The sequence below is a fragment of the Stenella coeruleoalba genome, assembly GCF_951394435.1.
Source record: "Stenella coeruleoalba genome assembly, chromosome: 6".
NCBI lineage: Eukaryota > Metazoa > Chordata > Mammalia > Artiodactyla > Delphinidae > Stenella > Stenella coeruleoalba.
In genome coordinates this window covers 9,162,702-9,182,834 of record NC_137151.1, presented here as the reverse complement: position 1 = coordinate 9,182,834, position 20,133 = coordinate 9,162,702, and the positions used below count along the sequence as shown (strand labels likewise).

The 20,133-nt window shown below is 39.2% G+C and overlaps 1 protein-coding gene across 5 annotated transcripts in view; it reads left to right on the top strand.

Moving 5' to 3' along the window:
• CNTNAP5 (contactin associated protein family member 5) overlaps nucleotides 1-20,133 on the top strand; it is a 505,995-nt gene that overhangs the window by 340,073 nt on the left and 145,789 nt on the right. For all 5 annotated transcript variants that reach the window (XM_079923775.1, XM_079923772.1, XM_079923774.1 and 2 more), the window contains 3 exons: nucleotides 791-947; nucleotides 18,214-18,341; nucleotides 18,519-18,689. In XM_079923775.1, coding sequence (XP_079779901.1) covers nucleotides 791-947; nucleotides 18,214-18,341; nucleotides 18,519-18,689 — 456 coding nt within the window. The remainder of the gene's footprint in view (nucleotides 1-790; nucleotides 948-18,213; nucleotides 18,342-18,518; nucleotides 18,690-20,133) is intronic.

Here is a 20,133-nt window from a genome sequence, read left to right as displayed (position 1 = left end):
TCAGTGTGGGGTAAGACAGGGCCACCCTGTCCTCTGAGCCAACACTCTCCCCCTCACCTTCGTGTTCACCCCTCCCCACAGTCTACCAGAAACTGAGGACTAAGGTCGGGCTAATATTGGCCCTCATGCTACTATTTATCGTTTTGTAGTTTTAAAAGGAAGTTAATTTTTGTATCTATATATTCAATATTTTTGGTCTAAGGTCTAGCCCAGTTTACTCAATTGTGATGCCTGCCTGATTTGGTTAGCATTTGAGCTTGTGACCTTGAGTCTAAACATTGTGATTAATCAATATCCTATTATAGAAACGCTTTTCATGGAAGTGTTGTTTATATGAGCACATGTATATAGATATCTCTTTATGTGTGTGCATATAGAGAGAGAGAGATAGAGAGAGAGAAATAAAAGAAAGGAAGGAAGGGAGGAAGGAAGGCAGAAAGAAAAAGAAAGAAGGAAAAAAAAAGGAAGGAAGGAAGGAAGGAAGAAAGAAAAAGGGAAAGAAAGAAAGGAGAGATAACAGAAGTGAAGGAGAAAGAACAGAAGGGAAAAGAGGAAGGAAAGAAGGGAGGGAGGGAGGGATATATATACATTGTACGTATGTATGCACATATATATATGTGCACATATATATATGTGCACATATGTATGCACATATATATATATACATTTGTGCATACATATGTACAATGTATATATATCCTTCGAGACATTTTCATCTCAGTTTCTGTGACATCCTCTGTGCTATTTCAGGCTTGCTCCATTCTGACTTGTGAAGCATCTTGTCTTTCAGATGGAACCCCACTGACCTGGTGGATCGGACGGTCCAATGAAAGACACCCCTACTGGGGAGGCGCCCCTCCCGGAGTTCAGCAGTGTGACTGTGGCCTAGACGAGAGCTGCCTGGACATTCGACACTTTTGCAATTGTGACGCTGACAAGGACGAATGGTAATGGGCGTCCTGAACCCTCTGCACTCGTGGAGGATGCCCACGAAGGGATGCATAAAATGTCCCCTAAGATAAAAGAGAATAGATGAGAGATTCAATATGAACTAGGGCTCCTGAATAAGGGTGATTGCTTTAACTTTGGAAATTTCTAGTCCTCGTACTTTCAGGGCTATTGCTGAAGTTTTTAACACATAGCGTGTTGCCACACCATCACCCCTTTATATTCTGAACATTCCATTTTCAACAGGAGAATGAAATGTAATATTTAGCTTTGTGATTTAGTCAGCATTTCTGTAATGTGTAGAATATAGGCTTTGGGAGAAGGTGTGGGAGACAGGGATGTGTAATTATACAGACTGTTTCTTTATTCTCCCATTGTCCCACTGATGATCCAGTCACTGGCCTGCCCTATTATTGCCACTAAAAATAGAGAAAAGAAAATTTATATTTATTAAACACCTATTTAATCCTCATAACAAGCTATTAATTCTTTTTTTTGTATTATTTTTTATTGAAGCATAGTTGATTTACAATATGTTAGTTTCAGGTGTACAGCACAGTGATATATATATTCAGTTTCTTTTCCCTTATAGATTATTACAAGATATTGAGCATATATCTTGTAATAATCTATAAGCATATATCTTGTAATGATCATACATTTCCTGTGTTATACAGTAGGTCCTTTTTTATGATTTTTAAAAAATTTTGTATTGAAGTATACTTGTTTACAATGTTGTGTTACTTTCAGGTGTACAGCAAAGTGATGCAGTTATACATATACATATATCTATTGTTTTTCAGGTTCTTTTCCCATTTAGGTTATTATAGAATATTGAGTAGAGTTCCCTGTGCAATACAATAGGTCCTAGTTGATTGTCTATTTTATATATAGTAGTGTGCATATGTTAATCCCAACCTCCTAATTTATCCCTCCTCTCCCCTTTCTCCTTTGGTAAACATAAATTTGACAGAGAAAACAAACCTATTAATCTTTCATAATTTTCTCACTTTTGCACCTTAAGGTAGAGGAATGTAGATTACAGAGAGGTTAAATACTTTTCTCAAGGACGCACAGGTCTATTAAGAGGTGTATCCAGAATTTGAATTCAGGTATAGCTGAGGCCAGACTCTCTCTTCCTTCCCCACAGCAAGTTACTTTTGTAGATAAAGTTTAGTTTTAGTTCTCATGGCCATCACATGTAGTTTTCCTTTGCCCTGCAGATCAACTGCTTATTTTTTTTACTGTACTGATTATGAAAATATGCACAGAACATTTCCAAACCCACTTTGGTTTTGACTGAATTTAAGACATTCTTTGGTTTTGGCTTTATAATTGTACTTGCTTCATCAAATGCTGCTCAAGTATAGTTAAGAATTCCTATGTCAACCTGCTCTCAACCTAGTGGAAATGGCTTTTAAGTACTTTCCCTTCACTATTTAAATTGATAACAGCAGGAATGTTTCAAATAAAATTTTAGGTCCACTTGAAACTCAGTTCAGTGAGGAAAAAACCAAGAATGCGGTTCCATCAGGTTACACTAGATGGACCACAGCTTCAGAATGTTGTAGGGCTGCTTGGGCCCCAAGTCATGTGACCTGAGTCTGATCTCAGAGAGACAGCAGTGAGCAGTCTTGAAGCAGGATCTTAGTTCCCTGCCTAGGAATTGAACCTGAGTAGCCTGGATGAAAACTAGGAATCCTAGCCACCAGTCCACCAGGGGGTAGAGACTGGGAGCAAAATTGCCCTGGCTCTTGCCCTCATTTGAAAGCAAGGCTGTTTCAAGGAGGAAAAAACTACGGAAACAGGTACAAAGTTTATTCTTAGAAACACAGCACAACATGTGGGAGAGCACACAGGGAAGCAGTTTATTTAGACAGAAGCAAAACAGGAATACACACCCAGGGAGAAAGGGTATGGGCATTCTCCCTAATGAGGAGGACCACAGTAACAATGTGCTTAAGTCATTTATGTAGAGGCAGTTCTTCTGGGTCTTTGTTCTCCTCTGACCAATTATTTTGCTTCTTTTCCCACATCCGACCTATCTTAGGGCCCTTCCCAATATACGTGCACATCTTTTTGCCAAGATGGATTCCAGCATGGAGGCCTTTGGGAGCTTTGACAAGACTTACTATGGGATGGCGCCCCCTCCTTTTTTGACCCCAGAGGAGCCTCCCTGCACATGTGCCGTTGTTGAGGTCTCCTTGACCTCAGGAGTGATAGATGTGGTCCCCCTATCTCTTTACTCCAGCAGAGATCAGCTCCTGCCATTAACTCTGTCCTTGGAGTGTTAGGGAAAACAGAGCTCCAATTTACTCCGTTTGACAAACTCCCCAGCTGCTCAGCCCAGGGGCCCAGCTATCTTCTACCTCAGGTTCTTTCTCCTAACATCGCGATCTTCACAGGGGTCAAATCAGATGCAGTTGACTGGACTTCTCCATTTTGTGCACTCCCACTCTACCCTGCAGAGCCCTCTATCACATCTTGGAGGCCGACAAACCAAAAATAACTCTTGTTCTGTTCGGAGACTGTGTCCTTTTTAACATTATATCCCTGAAGACCTACTCTGTGTAGAGTAGAAGATGATGGTAGTTAGCTGAATAGATGAATGTAGAAGACCTTTGAGGAGGAGGAAGGATCCCAAAATGGCACCTACAAGCTTGAGAGATGTGTGGAAAGGCTAAATGGTTGTGTGGCCAGGAAAACATAGTCAAAATCCTCTGCAACCAGCAGCTTATATTTGCTCAGTTTATTTTGATTTTTTTAATTTCCCTTCACTATGCTGACATTAGAAATGTAAGATTCATAGACTTACATGGAAACATGTTCATTTTATTCTTTATCATCAGAGAAGTTGGTAAGGGGGGTAGAATATAAAGAGTTATTGAGAAGGGGAAGTATTTCTCCTAAGTGCCTTCAATTCTCACTTGCTTGTTGACTGAATTCTTGATCTTTGCTCACTGTTTCCTTTCCTTTGATGAAACTCTTTCCATACCTAATTATGCCTCAGTGCCTTCCCTTCCTAGAGTTCAAATGACCATGTCTGGGCTTAATTTAAGGAACACTGAGGAGCAGGGCTGGAGAATCCCATCACATCACTTAAAAGTGGAAACTTAGACCATCATATTGAAATGCTGCTACTCTCTCTTCTCCAAGACTTCCCACTGATCGTCTCTTCTACTCTGATTCCAGCCTCTCCCTCCTTTGACCTTCTTACTCGTTCACTAACATTTGAACCCCTCCTATTGACTTCATCATTGAGGTTGTGCTCAGAGAAACTTTTCCTCAACTCTGGTGCCGTCATACCTCTTCCAACATGGATTATTGCATATTTCATAAGCCTTTCCTCTTCCTTTAGAGCCAGGGGAAAAGCCTCATCATGTGCCACTTTCTGTGGCCAGCAACCTTTTATTTAATTTTAGATGTAGGTTTTGTTCAACAATCAACCTATGAAGGATCAAGAGAAAAGATCTGAACTTCCCTTTGTAAAGATGCCCACTTTACCATGGCCGTCCTAGAGTTAAGTTGAATATCTCATATATATATATATATATATATATATATATATATATATATATATATATATATATATATATATATATTATACAGGGTATAGTGTATAAAATACTAAGAACATTTCAGTGTATGATTGTTAAGTGACAATATTTCCTAGGAGTTGCAATATAGTAAAATGCTATCTACTAAATACAAGCCTAAAATCAGTTTTCTGATTCACTTTACCAATCCAGGTGAGATCAGGAATTTCCTTTTATCATTCTCCTGAGGGAGCAGATTCGGATTTAACTCTTCTAGATTTCACTGTTTTAGGACAAGTCATAACCTGTCATAAACGATTCTGGAAAATAACTTATTATAGAGGCAACTGTACGTACTATTCCAGCTGACATTTACTCATATATCACATGTCTAATGAGTGCCTACTCTGTGCAGTCAGGCAGTCTGCTGTGCAGAGAAAGTCAAGGGCATTACAATCCCTGCCCTTGAGGCACTCGCAGGACAGTGGAAAAGAAAAGGCTAGTTATTTAGCAGTAAATGTAACAGTGTGATGACTTCGGTTATAGACAGAAGCACACCTGTGCTTCTGTGTCAACCTGGGGTGCCCATGGGTTGGGATAGTTCGATTTCAAGGAAAAGCGTAGTTAATTTCTGAAGGATCAGAAGAAGTGAGCTAAAGTTAGTGTAGTACAGGTAGGTGCTGCCATGTATTCAGACACGGAAATGTGAACTAATATAAAAATCACTACTTCCCCCAAATATAAGTATCTTGGTATAGTTTCTGCACAGTTTTCATGTGGGGAACTTATAGGAGATGTAGGCAGGGAAGAAGGTCAAATCCAGATCAGGAAGCTTCTTGTATGTGAAATAACAATGAGAGAGCTTTGCTTTGTCTGTAACAGGGGTTGTGGACATAGAACATACATTCAGAGTGAAACACAGCAGAGCCTTGTGGAAATGCATTCATTATTTAAATATCCAATTCTATTATTTACTACAGAAAGGTAAAGCACAAAAGCTGGCACTACTATGAAATGGTCATGTTCTTTAACATTCTTTCAACCTGATTCTTAGATAACATGTGGTCCAGCTGGCTTTCCATACATTTCAAACTTTTCTTTCAGACAAGCATGCCCCTTTTGGTGTCCGGGTGCTTCTAAGAAAGCTCAAACAGTTTTACCTTATAAACTTCCCTTAAGTTTCTGCTCTTGGTAAAGTTAGTCAGAATACTGATGTGGGCTGGTATAAACAAACTCATGGTCACCAAAGGGGAAAGGTGGTGAGCAGGAATAAATTGGGAGTCTGGGATTAACATATACACACTACTATACATAAAATAGATAATCAACAAGGACTTACTGTATAGTACAGGGAACTTTACTCCATACTCTGTAATAGCCTATAATGGAAAAGAATCTAAAGAAGAATATATATATACTCATATATATATCTGAATCACTTTGCTTTACAACTAAAACTAACACAACATTGTAAATCAACTATACTCCAATAAATTTTTAAAGTTAATCATGAAAAAAAGTAAAATTAAATTACAAAATGAAAAAATTGGGAAAAAAAGTTAAGTACCGTATGCTGAAGTGTTCTTAGTATTGTATATACTATATCTCATATCATTATCCCAACAACCCCTGAGGTTGGTTTTATTAACTCCTTTCCCCAGAAAAGGAAACTGAGGCTCTGAGATGCTAAGTGGCTTGGATAAGGTCACATGACTAAGTGGGTAGAGTTGGAATTCCAGCTGAATCCAAGGAAGCCCTGCTGACTACATCCAACTAGCTGCTAAGTTGGCATTTTGGGTTACGGCAGCTGGTGAGGATGCCAGAGACCCCTCCCAGGGCATCTCAGATCATATCACTGCACTGTGCATGTTGCTTTCTGCTAAGTCAGGTTGCTCTGAGAGCCTCAGCTATCTTCCAAGACTCTGGTAATTGGTAATATTTTATTCTGTTTTAATTAACCTCTGCAACTGGATCACCTGCTGTCATATATTTCCGTGAGGCCCAAGTAAATGGGGAAAATGAGTATGTTGCGGGTAATGGGTGAAAGTAAGGCAGCTCAGAAGTGGAGGTGGGTGGAAGAAGGAAAAAGAAGTAATTCAAGGAACACCCAAGGCACAATTCCTTCTTAGAATACTAAAGGTAAGCCTCAGGGAGACGTGGATCAGGTGTACTATGGAACTGACTTCTCCTGGGGTTTCCATCCCAGCTAAAGAACTAAACAGGAAAAAAAAAAGACAAATAAGAAAACTTGTCATGAAAAACAATCTCACAGTAAATGATTGTTTGCAAAGGAACTTCTCATCAACATAATGATTAAGCCTATAGACATCCCCCCAATCAGGTGTTCTCTGATTTAACCACGTCAGATGGATGGGCTGCTGAGAACAAGAAAGGAAACTGGCGACAGCTCCAAGCCTGGGGATCACACAGGAGAGGGTTGGGCTGTATGAGGGGTGGAACAACAGTCATCTGGGTAGAGGGGTACAAAATGGGACACAAAGGATGGTGGTAGAGGGATAAAAAGATGGTTGGGTGGTGAGGAGAAGCCAGAGAGATGGTCCAAGGTGTGCCTCTTCATGATGGCCCATGGCCCGGATGAAAAGTTTTCTCATCCAGACAACCAGGTAGAGCTAAGGTGAAGCTCTCTTTTCTAACAGCAGGACATTCTTTTATTTATTCATAAGCAAGTATAGACATTTTTATGTGAGTTTTAGTAACTCTGTTCTTTGCCTCTTGCCCTTACTTCACCCTTGTATGAAGCGACATGGCACAGAACAGAAGGAGGAAATGGTATAAAGTTTAAATTCTGGTTATCTGATCATCCAAAAAAGGAAACTTATTGTTCTTGTTGTTTTTTTTTTTTTTAAGCAGGATATTTAAGGGATTTCTTTTTTTTTCTCAGCATGTGGAATCCTGGAGCTTCAAACTACTCTTTAGCCCTAGAGTCTACTTCTCTGCCACAAAGAAATTGTTTAATAAATGGTGCTAAGCCATGAGTGAAAGATGGGTGAAAGACTTCCTGTTAAATATATTTTTACCTCTCTGTCGTTTGGTACATTGGGCCATGGTGATTCTAGAATTAACTGATATGCACTGCATTGTTGGCTGGTACCCACCTTTTATTATCTCCCCAGAAATATTTACTCAAAATTTAACCTCAACTTTTTGCTGCAGGTTGATTTTCTCCCGGCTAATCAAAGTGTATCTAGAAGTGATCACGCTGCTCCCAAAGTTATCTTTTTAAACATTTGTCTTGAGCTGTTCTGTTTGTAAAGACATGTCTAAGCCAGCCCCAGGACCTTGACCTTCACAAGGGCCCTTCACTCCTTTCCCTGGAGACTTAATGAGACAATTGCCTTTAGGAAGAAGATGCTGGTTACATCCAAGAGCTTAGAGTTTTGCTGTTTCCTCACGTAGGATATTCTTTGCTCTCTCAGGCATCCTTTGATTTCCCCAAAATCTCCACCTCTGGGATCTCCACACTTAGTGCAGTGAGGATGCTTCAGACTCGGTAGTGTCCTAAATGGGGCAGGAATTCTGAATCCTGAAAGAAAAGAAAGGCTCTATCTCTTATTTTAAAAAAAAAATTATATTGTACAATCTCAACTGGTGGCAATTTTTTTTTTTTTTTTTTTGTCAGTACGCGGGCGTCTCACTGCTGTGGCCTCTCCCATTGCGGAGCACAGGCTCCGGACGCGCAGGCTCAGCGGCCATGGCTCACGGGCCCAGCCGCTCCGCGACATGTGGGATCTTCCTGGACCGGGGCACAAACCCATGTCCCCTGCATTGGCAGGCGGACTCTCAACCACTGCGCCACCAGGGAAGCCCTGGTGGCAATTTTTTATTCATGAATGTTATTTATGAGCTATTCCATGTAGAGATTAGGAAGGCTTTATCTGGATTTTTACTCACTCAGTCCCCGAATTCCACATGCATTTAGCAATGTAGTCAGAGCCAGAGCCTTGGGTTGGAAAGAATATGTTTGGCAATAGTAGGTTCTTCATACATTAACATCTCAGTGAATGAATGAATGATTTTTTTTTCCTTTCTCCCCATACTCTCTTCCTAGAAAAATATGCCCTCCCCTTGCTAGGTATGTTCTGCTGTTTTATTCCTTAAATTGTCACTTAAAGTATGTATCCTGGGGCAACTTGATACTGACTGGTTTACACTAACAATCCCACGACTGGGTTTCGGATTGTTTTTATTTTATTTTATTTATTTATTTGTTTGTTTGTTTATTTTGGTTGTGTTGGGTCTTTGTTGCTGCGTGCAGGCTTTCTCTAGTTGCAGCGATTGGGGGCTATTCTTCATTGCCGTGCACGGGCTTCTCATTGCGGTGGCTTCTCTTGTTTCAGAGCACGGGGTCTAGGTGTGCGGGCTTCAGTAGTTGCAGCACGTGGGCTCAGTAGTTGTGGCTCCCAGGCTCTAGAGCGCAGGCTCAGTAGCTGTAGCTTGTGGGCTCTAGAGCGCAGGCTCAGTAATTGTGGTGCACGGGCATGTGGGATCATTGCTCCGTGGCATGTGGGATCTTCCCGGAGCAGGGCTCGAACTCGTGTCCCCTGCGTTGGCAGGCAGATTCCTAACCATTGCACCACCAGGGAAGCTCCTCAGATTGTTTTTAGATAGAGTGTTTTGTGGTACATCTGATAGAACATGATAGAAGGCATCACACACTCAAGGAAAAGCAAAAAGGAACCATACAAAAATGGGAAAGCACAACTTCTAACCAGGGTTTGATCATTTAAAACTAACATATCACATCATTATCTTACAGAATTCTAGATGGAGTAAAATAGTTAATACTTCACCAAGGGTAGCATTAAGGACTGTTTTTGTGCTTTTTGTTCAATGATGCCACCATCCTGTCGTCTATTTGGAAAATTTCCAATAAGCAATTTAAGACCTATTGGTTCCAGAAGACAAAACATAACTCTGAAATACTCTTTTTTTATGATTATAGGAAACACAAATATAGACTGAGGCTTCAGTTGCCTCAGTTACCTGTCAAGCTGTACAACTTTATTATCTCTAAGTTGTCTGTAAAGTCACATTACACATTTTGGGTAATTGCAAAATCATGAGTAGCAGAAATAGATAGGACTCAAAGTCAATATCAGGATTAAAAGTTTGCATTTCTTTAGTATATTTTATACAACATTTTGATTTCGGCAATTGTATACCAAAAATATTATCATTTGACTTAAGAATGCAATGAGATGTTGGCTTCTATTTTAATATGCCTACTTGCCACTAAGTAGCATTACTCACCTAATAGTAGTTCTTACTCAGGACCAAATTAGAGGAGCTGCTTACCTTTTTGTCTGCTCTTTAAGTTTGCTTACAGCTCTCAGTTCTGATTTATCTGACTGAGGTATCTATATTTAACAATGCCCAAGGAGAATAATTTATCCTGATTTTTAAAATTTAGGAGTTTTTTATTACAAAATAAATATGTCCTATTATTATTATAAAAAATTCAAATATTTCAGAAATATTAAATAAAAAGGAAGCTCCTTCCTCACTATCACTTCGTATCCTCTTACTTCCACCCAACATGTAAAATTTTATACCTAGAGATAATAGTGGGGCGTGTAGGGCACATCTACATATAAATATCTTCCTATGCACATACCATATTTATTAATATGAAAGTTCATTCAGTTTTTACGAAATGTGAGATTGTATTAAATGTTATCTGCAGCTTGTTTTTCTACATGAACTATGTCTTGAAGAGCTTTGACTTGGCATCATTAAATAAGCATAAACAGGAATGCCTCCTGTCCATTTTAATGGCTGAAAAGTGAGTTGTATCATAACTTACAGTTTATCATAAAATAATAAACATTTTATTTTTACTTTGTTTATTTATTTTTTTGTGGTATGCGGGCCTCTCACTGTTGTGGCCTCTCCCATTGCGGAGCACAGGCTCCAGACGCTTAGGCTCAGCGGCCATGGCTCACGGGCCCAGCCACTCCGTGGCATGTGGGATCTTCCCGGACCGGGGCACGAACCCTTGTCCCCTGCATCGGCAGGCGGACTCTCAACCACTGTGCCACCAGGGAAGCCCTAAAAATTTTATTTTTAAATGATGTTTTAGTATTAGAAAAAAATATTGCAATGAACATTTTTGAATCTTGACATACTTTCATTTTTAAAGTTATTATTTCTATCGCATAGATTTCTGGCTTAGAATTGTTAAATCATCCACTTTTCTATTTTGATGAATGTGGCCAAATTGTTGAAGGGACTTAGGATTTTATATAGACCACAAGGGAGTCAGTTCAGAACTGGCCTCCCTGAATCTGGGGTGAAATTATAGTCTCTTTGAGCAAGTGGCTTCACCACAGAACTCACTGGGGGTCGAAACAGAGCCACACAGGAAGACGTTAATTACAACCTCCTTTGACTCAGAACTTGCTGGAACCCTTCAGCAGGTGTGGACAGCTCTGACAGGACCCTGGTGATGTTGTATTCCCCTTCCGTTCTTCCTCTCAGTGTTTGTCATTTCTATCACGCCTGGTCCTGCTCTGAGATCCATGGCAACACTTTCAGCTACCTACAAATAAATACATTCTCTGCATTATTTTCAAAAAGTAGAGTCTTCATCATTAAGAAGAAGAAGGAGGAGAAACAGTTTTATCTCCTTTGCAAATCTGCCTTCTAGATTTTTAGTGAAAATATCATGACGTAATACATGTAATACACGCAGAACACACACAATTGTGGCTACTTATTCTGGCAGTACCCTCATTTTCTGGATGTAAAATATAATTGACCTCTATGTGATATCATATGATGTACTGGGATGATCAAATCCTGTATTTCTCACTTAGTGACTGTCATTTAGCCTCTCTGAGCTTCAGGCTCTTGTTTGATTTAAGAAAAGAAAAATAAAACCAAAAAGAGAGAAAGAATGCCTATCTCTGGGGAGTGCTGGCTAAGTTGGCATTAATTTGCTCGTCTAACAGATGTGCCAGGTATTTAGTTCTCAAAAATGTGTTAGTCATCATTTTTATTATTATTTTCTTTATTTTTACAGTATCTTAAATGAACTATGAGGCAATATTGACTTATAGAAGTTAAACTAATTTCTATCTTATGCAATAAAATGCATAAGATAACTAACTAGCATACCAAAGCAATCAAATTATCCTTCAGCCATCACACTTTAGGTGAGACTAGGAAAGAGCACTGAAGACCCTTCTCCCCAAAATGGTGTTGCCCTCTGAAAGTTCACTGGTAAAACTCACCATGTCATGGTTGGAGTGTTTCTGCCTCCATGGAACTCAACCAGGAGACTGCTTGTTAAGTGTGTCACCGAAGAGTTTGTGGACTCCCAGAATTCCTGTCAAGGTGACCTATGTATAATCTCAGAGAACATTGCAAATTAGTCAACTGAAACCTAATCAAAGTGTATCTCGTGTGGAGAAAGCCTGTGTGAATGGAATGGGGAGAGTCAGCCCGAAACCCACAAGGACAACTCAAGGACTCAGGGCCAGGTTATTCCAGCCCTGCCTGGAGAAGATGTAGACAAATGTGGGAAACACAGTTTCCACTCACGAGAGAGCCGCTCTCTGCAGGAGCCAGACGAGGCCTGGGGAACAGGAGAGCACACCGGTTATGGCAAAAGTTTTGCTTCCAACCCTAGCCTCTCCACTTGCCAACAGTGACCTCTGAGAAGTTGTACCTCCTCTCTCAACCTCTGTTGCCTCTGCTGTACAAGACAGACGATGTTATAACTCCATCATAGGGCTGTTCCGAGGGTGAAACAAGATCAGGTGTAAAACTCTATTCGTGTGCTCACCTGGCCAGGGAAAGGCAAGAGGTGGCTCCCATCCTCAGGTCCTGAGCTGTGAGATGCTCAACCGAACCCCAGAGCCATCAGTAAGTTTAAGAATAGCAGCCTCACACCCAAGCAGGGCCTCTAACATGTGGATCTTTTTCTTTAGGAAGAACTCCTCCAGTAAAAGGCAAGGGTGGCTTTAAATTGCATTTTATTTTCTACTCTAATATGTTAAATATTTTGGAATTTGGACCCTACCTGTAAGAGATAGAGACTTCTTTACAAGGTTTGAAGCAATAAAGCACATCTTGTGGTCCACATGTGTGAGTATGTTTCTGGAGGTGTGGACATGAGTGAGAGGGAGGGAGGGGGCAGAGCGAGGAAAAGTAGGGGGCAGGTCAGGTGACTATCTCCCAGACCCAGTCTGACTCTGGGCCTCAGAGTAAAACTGAGGCCAGGAGGATGAGGATAGTGCAGCTGAACAGAGACCTAAAGTTGGGGAGTTTGGTGGAAGTTGTCGGTCAAGAATGAAGGAGGAAGTGAGGATAAGAGGAGAAATGAAGATCCGCAGGTGTACGGCCTCAGCAGCTGAGAGCCTGGGACCAAGGCATTGACAGAACTGAGTAACAAGTAGGGTGGCCGATCCCTGGGGAAGTGACCAGTGGAGGGGAGTTGAGCATATTAGTTAAGGGTTGACGATTGATGTCCAAAGGAGATCTTTCATAGGCAGTTGAATGAATATGTATTCCTCAGAAAATGCACGTGAGTGTGTGTGTGTGTAACAGGAAAGAAGGCAGCACTCTAAAATGCTGCAGCATCGTGGAGTAAGTTAGGGACTGGCATTTCCATTCTGTGGAAACGAGCGATTCTCTGAAGTTTCAGGGGGCTGGAAGGAGAAGAGGTCAATTTTGGTAGGTCTGGGAGGAGGGTGAGAGAGAAGAAAAAATGCAGACTTTCTGTGAAGAGCTTTTATGGCACTACTGAATGTTTCTTTCTTTCTTTCCTATCCAGAACAGGTTAATTCCAATGATGTCTACAAAAACCTTCATCCTTGCTAGTACTCTTTAAAATCAGTTTTATACTCGTAAAATCCGGAGGGCCGTTTACATTTCTTAACAATAAAGTAGTATTGGGTAAACTTTGGCTGTATTCATATACTAAGACCAGACTTTGTTTTCTCACACCTATTTGAGAAGAGCCCTATGGCTTCAGTTTTCTTAAAGTATTTACAGAAGAAATGTAGTTTCTGAAAATGTTAAATATATACCAACATCATCTTGTTTTGTCCCTCATGTTTCTTATACTAGGGACTGAAATCAAGACTCCGGATATGTCCTGGTCAGTGTGGGGCGCAGCTAAAGGGATATTATCCTCTGATGTGGACTTGTCTATGTGACCACAGTCAACGTTTGCACTTGCTATTTTGTCAACCAAGTGACCCTTGAGCTTGTTGTGAGCTTCTTGTCATCTAATCCCTTAGGTTCTTCTTTTTTTTTTAAGTCTCAATAAGGAAGACAAAAGGGAAATAATGCCTTAACTAAAGTTAGGATAGAATTACTGTCAAGCATTGATATGGCATTTAGACTTGCAGAGCTGTTTATGGGCCTCATCCTGGCTATACCTCTTTTGCAGCCACAGCAAATGGAGGGCTTCATGTCTCCCACTCAACAGAAAGGTGTGCAGAGTTTCCTGAGAATAATTCATTCAGAGTCACACAAGGGCTTCCAAGGGACCTGAGGTCTTGAGTTCTTTGCATAATTTTCTAGGTTTATCTTATCAATAACGTGTTATATGTTACTTTTGGGTGACTGAAAGAGAGAAGAATATAAAAAGGAAAAAAAAATCTCTCTTAATAAGCTCAGTCACCCAAATGATGCTATAAAAAGAATTGCAGCAGTTAACCAAAAACTGGCTGACAGAAAAAGAAAAACAAAGCAGTATATGAGTTTTCACTGCACTTTAATGATACACTAAAGAAATCAGTAGCCCCTGTTCTGCTCTGCAAACCTGATTTTGGTAAAGTCCCTAGTTTCAGATAGAAAAACTAAGAGGAGACCACATTGGCTAATTCTGTGCCATACTTTTTCTCTTGAGAATATTTGAGTCTTTTCCTTAATGTGCATGTTTTATCATTAGGTCACATGTGTTTCTTGAGGACCATGTGTCTGTTATCTATTCTTTGGGCCCTTCAAGCTTCCATAAGCTGGGATCTTTGGCTGGCCAACAGTAGGGCACTTTTTTCTTATTTTCCTTTCAAAAATTCTTTGTGTTTTACATTTTTTTCTCACACTTGACTGGGAATTTCAATAGCTATTTATTGAATCCTTACTATGTGTTAATCAACATGTTAAGTTTTATATACATTATCTACTTTGATTTATACAACAACATCGAATTAGTATTATTATCCCCATTTAAGAGATTAGGAAACTGAGTCCCAGGCTGACCTCATGACATCGTACAACCCGTGTGTTGAGGCACATGTTTTAAGCTAGGTCCGTCTGGCCTAATGACAATTCTTTCCCACTACAACACAATCATTTTTGTACTTATAAAGTACATAAGCACCCTGTGCCTTTAGGAAGAGTCTTGTATATTCTTCCAAAGGAAGACAAAGTCTGTAAAGTGTTTGCCCTTGAGAAGACAAGTTCATACAGAAGCCAAAGGAAAACAACTTCGTGTGTAGAACATCAACTCTACAGCTGCAGTTTGTATCATTTTTTATGCCACCCCCCAAATATTCTACCCATTAATACTTTGAAATGTTTGAATCAGCCTTGTCGTTCACACATTGAATTAAATCCAAACACTATTCTCACTGTGATGCTAAGAGCATGAATGAACTTGCAAAGTCTCTTGATGCCCAGGTGGCCTGTAGGCTGAACACAGCCCTCACCTGTGTTTTTTTGTTTGTTTGTTTGTTTTTTGTTTTTTTGTTTGTTTTGCGGTACATGGGCCTCTCACTGTTGTGGCCTCTCCCATTGCGGAGCTCAGGCTCCGGACGCGCAGGCTCAGCAGCCATGGCTCACGGGCCCAGCCGCTCCACAGCACGTGGGATCTTCCCGGACCAGGACACTAACCCGTGTCCCCTGAATTGGCAAGCGGACTCTCAACCACTGGGCCACCAGGGAAGCCCACCTGTGTTTTATTGGTCAGTTTTATTGCAGTGTTGATTCCCACAATACTTTTTTTTTTTTTAAGAATTTTAAATCCATTTCTATGATTTGAAAAATTGAGAAATTTTACGTTGATATTCCAGTCTGGCCCACTGGTCCTACATTCATGAAGAGCATAATTACCTGTTAGGAATGACTATCACTGTCTCCTATAGACAGAATACTACTTCCTCCCAGTCTTCCTCTTGTTCTTTCTCTCTCTCTCTTTCTCCCTGACACTGAAGCTGTTTGTCATGTCCCATTTATCACCTAACACAAAGCTGGCTTCATTCATTTTTATTACTTTCCTTGACCCTGTAGGCATTTGAGTTTGTTTCTACCACATTAAACAACTTTGGAGAGATTTTTAGATTTTATATAAAAAGTATTTTTGGTAATATGCTCTGCATCATCAAACTAAATATGAAGTTCTTTTTCTCTGTTATTTGGAAGAGATTTTTATTCTTGGAGCAATTTTGTATATTCCAACACTTTGGTGCCAGGACATCAAATTGATACAGGCAAGATGCCATAGTGTATGAGGGAGACAGTGCTTGACACTGCTGGACAGACTTCAGAATCTACCATTTTCACCTTGAAAATGAAAGAAGAATTAGGGAGAAATAAAATCCTATAGTAATGTAGAGTTTCTACAGGAGTTTGATCTTTATTCCACTTTGGTTACTTGAAACTTGCTTTGCAATGTCTGCTTGAAAAAATATTAGAACATGAAGATTCTAATTTTATTCTGTGTGTATGTGACATTCATAGATGTGCTTTCAAATAGACACAAGAATCTTATTCCAGATCCTTTGATTGGCCTCTAAATACAGGTACTCAAATTACAGACAGTGGATAGTGCATTTCTTTACATTTTGGGTGAACAGACTTGTAAGGGTATACGTACAGGTGAATATTTGATTTGATTATAACCAAGATGAATTAGTGCGTTTTTCTACAGATCTCAGGAGTTGTATGTCTAATTTTAACATTTAATTTTCTACAGTGTGGAAACCTCCAATACAGAATCATAGCTTGATGTATGAAAAGATAAATTGACTTGCCTGAGGCTGCAGTGATTCAGGGGCAAAAATGGGAACTCAAATGAGTGTTAACACTACTATTTTTTGAGCATTTACCATAGATCAGGCACTGTGACTATATCATATCATTTAATTCTCTCTATAACTCTGTGATATGGGCATTACCTCCATTTTTCAACTGAGGATACTGTGGAATCTCAGAAATAAAATAATTTGCCCAAGCTAATGCAGGTGGAAACTGGAGATCCGGGATTTCAGAACAAATCTGTGTGCTTCTAAACCTATGTCCTTAAAGCACTTCATCACACTACTTGAACCTTGCCATGCATCCTTAATTCAAAATTTGACACATTTTTTCTTTGTCTTTAGTCTCAGAGCTGTAAATAATATGCAAAGGATGCTGAAATATAATGTTGATTTTGAGTGTTTTTTGAGTGTTGTGTTGATGTCTTTGTGTCTACAGAGAGAGAACCAATATGAATTAGCTCCTCTGTGTTCTCATTAACAAATTGCTACATCGTATACCTTGCCTTGATTGTTGTGGCTTGGTGCTGTGTCTCCCAGTTCCCAGGAACAGACAAGATGATCCATCCTGTGCTTACTTGAGGCTGTGTGGCTGAACAGTCCAACCCACCCACGTGCAATTATCAGACTGCCTTATATAATTCATTTCAGCTCAGATTAACATATATTTATGGCATACTTGTTAAATTTAGGGCTGAGATAGACACCAAGTGACTAGACCCCTGCCCCTTCTACCCTGTGGCCATAGACAAGTTATCTCATATCTCTTAGCCTCAGTTTCCTCATTTGTAATAGAAATAATGGTACCCACTGCATAGGTGTGTTACTTTTCCCCTAGTATACTTCTGGCTCAAGATCACTGCATATTCACTCAATGTCAGTTTCCTACCTACATTTCCTTTTTACTCTCAGTAAAATGGTGTGTCCTTACCATGAGTTCAAAGACACAACTCAAAAAAAAAAAGGAGACGCAAGAGGGAGGAGATACGGGGATATATGTATATGTATAGCTGATTCACTTTGTTATAAAGCAGAAACTAACATATCATTGCAAAGCAATTATACTCCAATAAAGATGTTAAAAATAAAAGAAGGAAAACATGAATAGCTTAACCCCATTCATTTTTAACTTTCTTGTCAAAGGATGACTAGTCAGTTTCCTAATTGCGTAATTAACAGAGACAAAGCCAGAGTCATTAACTACAAAGGTCTCTAAAACAGAAAAATAAAAAGCAACAATCCATCTTAAAAGGTGATAAGAAACATCCTAAACTGATTAAAACCTGTTGGCAGGTGGCTGAAACAAGTCCTTGGAGTGATTTTAAAAAGTGGCTTTGTGATGCTTATTTCAAATTAGTTACTGAGATAGCTGATCTCTTCATGGAAAGAGAGGCAATGTTTCATGTTCCATCAGCACTGCATTGGGCAGGTGGGGTCTGTGAGCTACAAAAAGCAGCAGCAAGCTCTGTAAACTATCTGCTTTTCTGGAAAGACTTAAGGAAGATGTAAAATGCTCTTGTTTTTGGAAACTGGCCATGGGTTTTGTAATTGGCATCCCAGACTTTCACGCATACCTGTGAGATGAAAGGCCCTCTGTTATTCCCCTGCTGCCCCAACCCTGCAGCAACCAGCCAAATCACTTTTGAAAAGAGGAGGCTTGTTAAAGAATTCCTAGATTATCCACATTTTCTCCTTTCTTTTCTTAAATTTATGTTTTGCAGGACAAATGATACTGGCTTTCTTTCCTTCAAAGACCACTTGCCTGTCACTCAGATAGTTATCACTGATACCAACAGATCAAACTCAGAAGCTGCTTGGAGAATTGGTCCCTTGCGTTGCTATGGTGACCGTGAGTACTAAATTGAAAGAAGATTTCTCTCTGTCTTACATAAGCACAAGATGTTTTATTCCCTTATCCTTTTTCCCTGCAGTGTCCCCCAGTCTAGAAAATTATCTACATGCCCAGTGCTTTCCTGTACCCCATTCAAAAACAATGAACCATACTCAGGATTTTTTTCATTTGCAGGACACTTCTGGAATGCGGTATCATTTTATACAGAAACCTCTTACCTCCACTTTCCTACCTTCCATGCGGAATTCAGTGCTGACATTTCCTTCTTTTTTAAAACCACGGCTTTATCTGGAGTTTTCCTAGAAAACCTTGGCATTAAAGACTTCATCCGACTTGAAATAAGCTGTGAGTGTTCTCATTTATGAATTTAATATAATTGGTCAACAGAAGTTTTAATCTTATCTTTGCCACCAACAACTAGTGTACTATTTAGATTATCAAATTAATCTCCCTGAGCCTCTGTCAAATTAACAATGATAATTTCTAGTTCCTCCTTATGCTTCTTGTTTTATTATTACTTATCAGTGTTTAAAGAGTCATTCTGTCCTCAAACTAGTGCATTCCCAAAATTCCCATAGATATTTATTTACAGTGTCTTTTTTCTGATCCGTGGGCATTTACTACCTATTCTTTTAAGCTTCCACACAACAGAATTTTTTCATTGCAATTTCTATGGAAAGCTGAGAACATTAGTATTCTGCATTCTGTTTGTACTTGAAGTCAAATTTTTGTTGTACTTTTTCTCTGCAAGTAATTTCTTGACTTATTTCCCATCACCAGGCATATGTGACTGACCAATCAGAATTTCCATTGTTTCTCTACCACTTCACCTTGAACAGGGGTGTATCTAGTGAGTTTGATGTCAGGACATGGATCATTTTTTAACATCCCATCTCCTATATACAAGTTATATTAAGAAATAATCATAAAGTTAAATGAAAAGTAGTACAAATGCATACGGGGAAGTGTTCTGTTAATGAACTTTTATATGTAATCATGCCAATAAAAATATTCCAGTACAAAAAAGAAACACAATACAATAAAGAATTTTAATCTCATTCATTCATTTTTTATATAAAAGGGAAAAATACCTACTTATTGGTCTGTTCAAGTAATACTTGTAACATTAAAAGTTCTGTTCCTTAGACTTGACTTATGTAAACTTGTTGAGTGAGTTCATCAGAACTGATTTTCTTTGCATGTTCATGTTCAAAAGAGAGTATAATCAGATTTGTCCATTTATCTTCTCTCTTACTGATCAAAGGATACTTTTTATTAACTTTAAAATGTTTTTCACATTAAGCAATAGATATAAACATTTTAGAAAAGATTTTAAACATAAGGCTAAGTTTGATAGAGATTCCTAAAAATCCCATTTTACAATAAATTCCAGAAATTGCTATAATCTCTATGTATTTCTTTCATGATCAATGTTAGCATCTTTCAAATAGCTCTGAAATAAAAAAAAAACACTAAAATATTTTTATTAGAAAATTCATCATGGGTTACTATTCTACTTGGTAAAACCTTACAGAGTTCCTAAGGTTTTGGAGTTGCTTAAGCTCTCTTTGGGTGCAATTTGTGTTCACAGCCCCTGTGGTACTATATATTCCTTGTTTCAACAGTAGATCTGAGTTAAACAATGATAGCACAGTAACTGTAAAAATGGGAAATCAGAAATTGAGCTCTTATTCTTAAAAACAAACACATATTTTAGTCTGCATGTTCAGGAGCCAATGGTACGTCAGGAGTTCTCTATGTTAACTTCCCTCTTGAATATAATATGTGG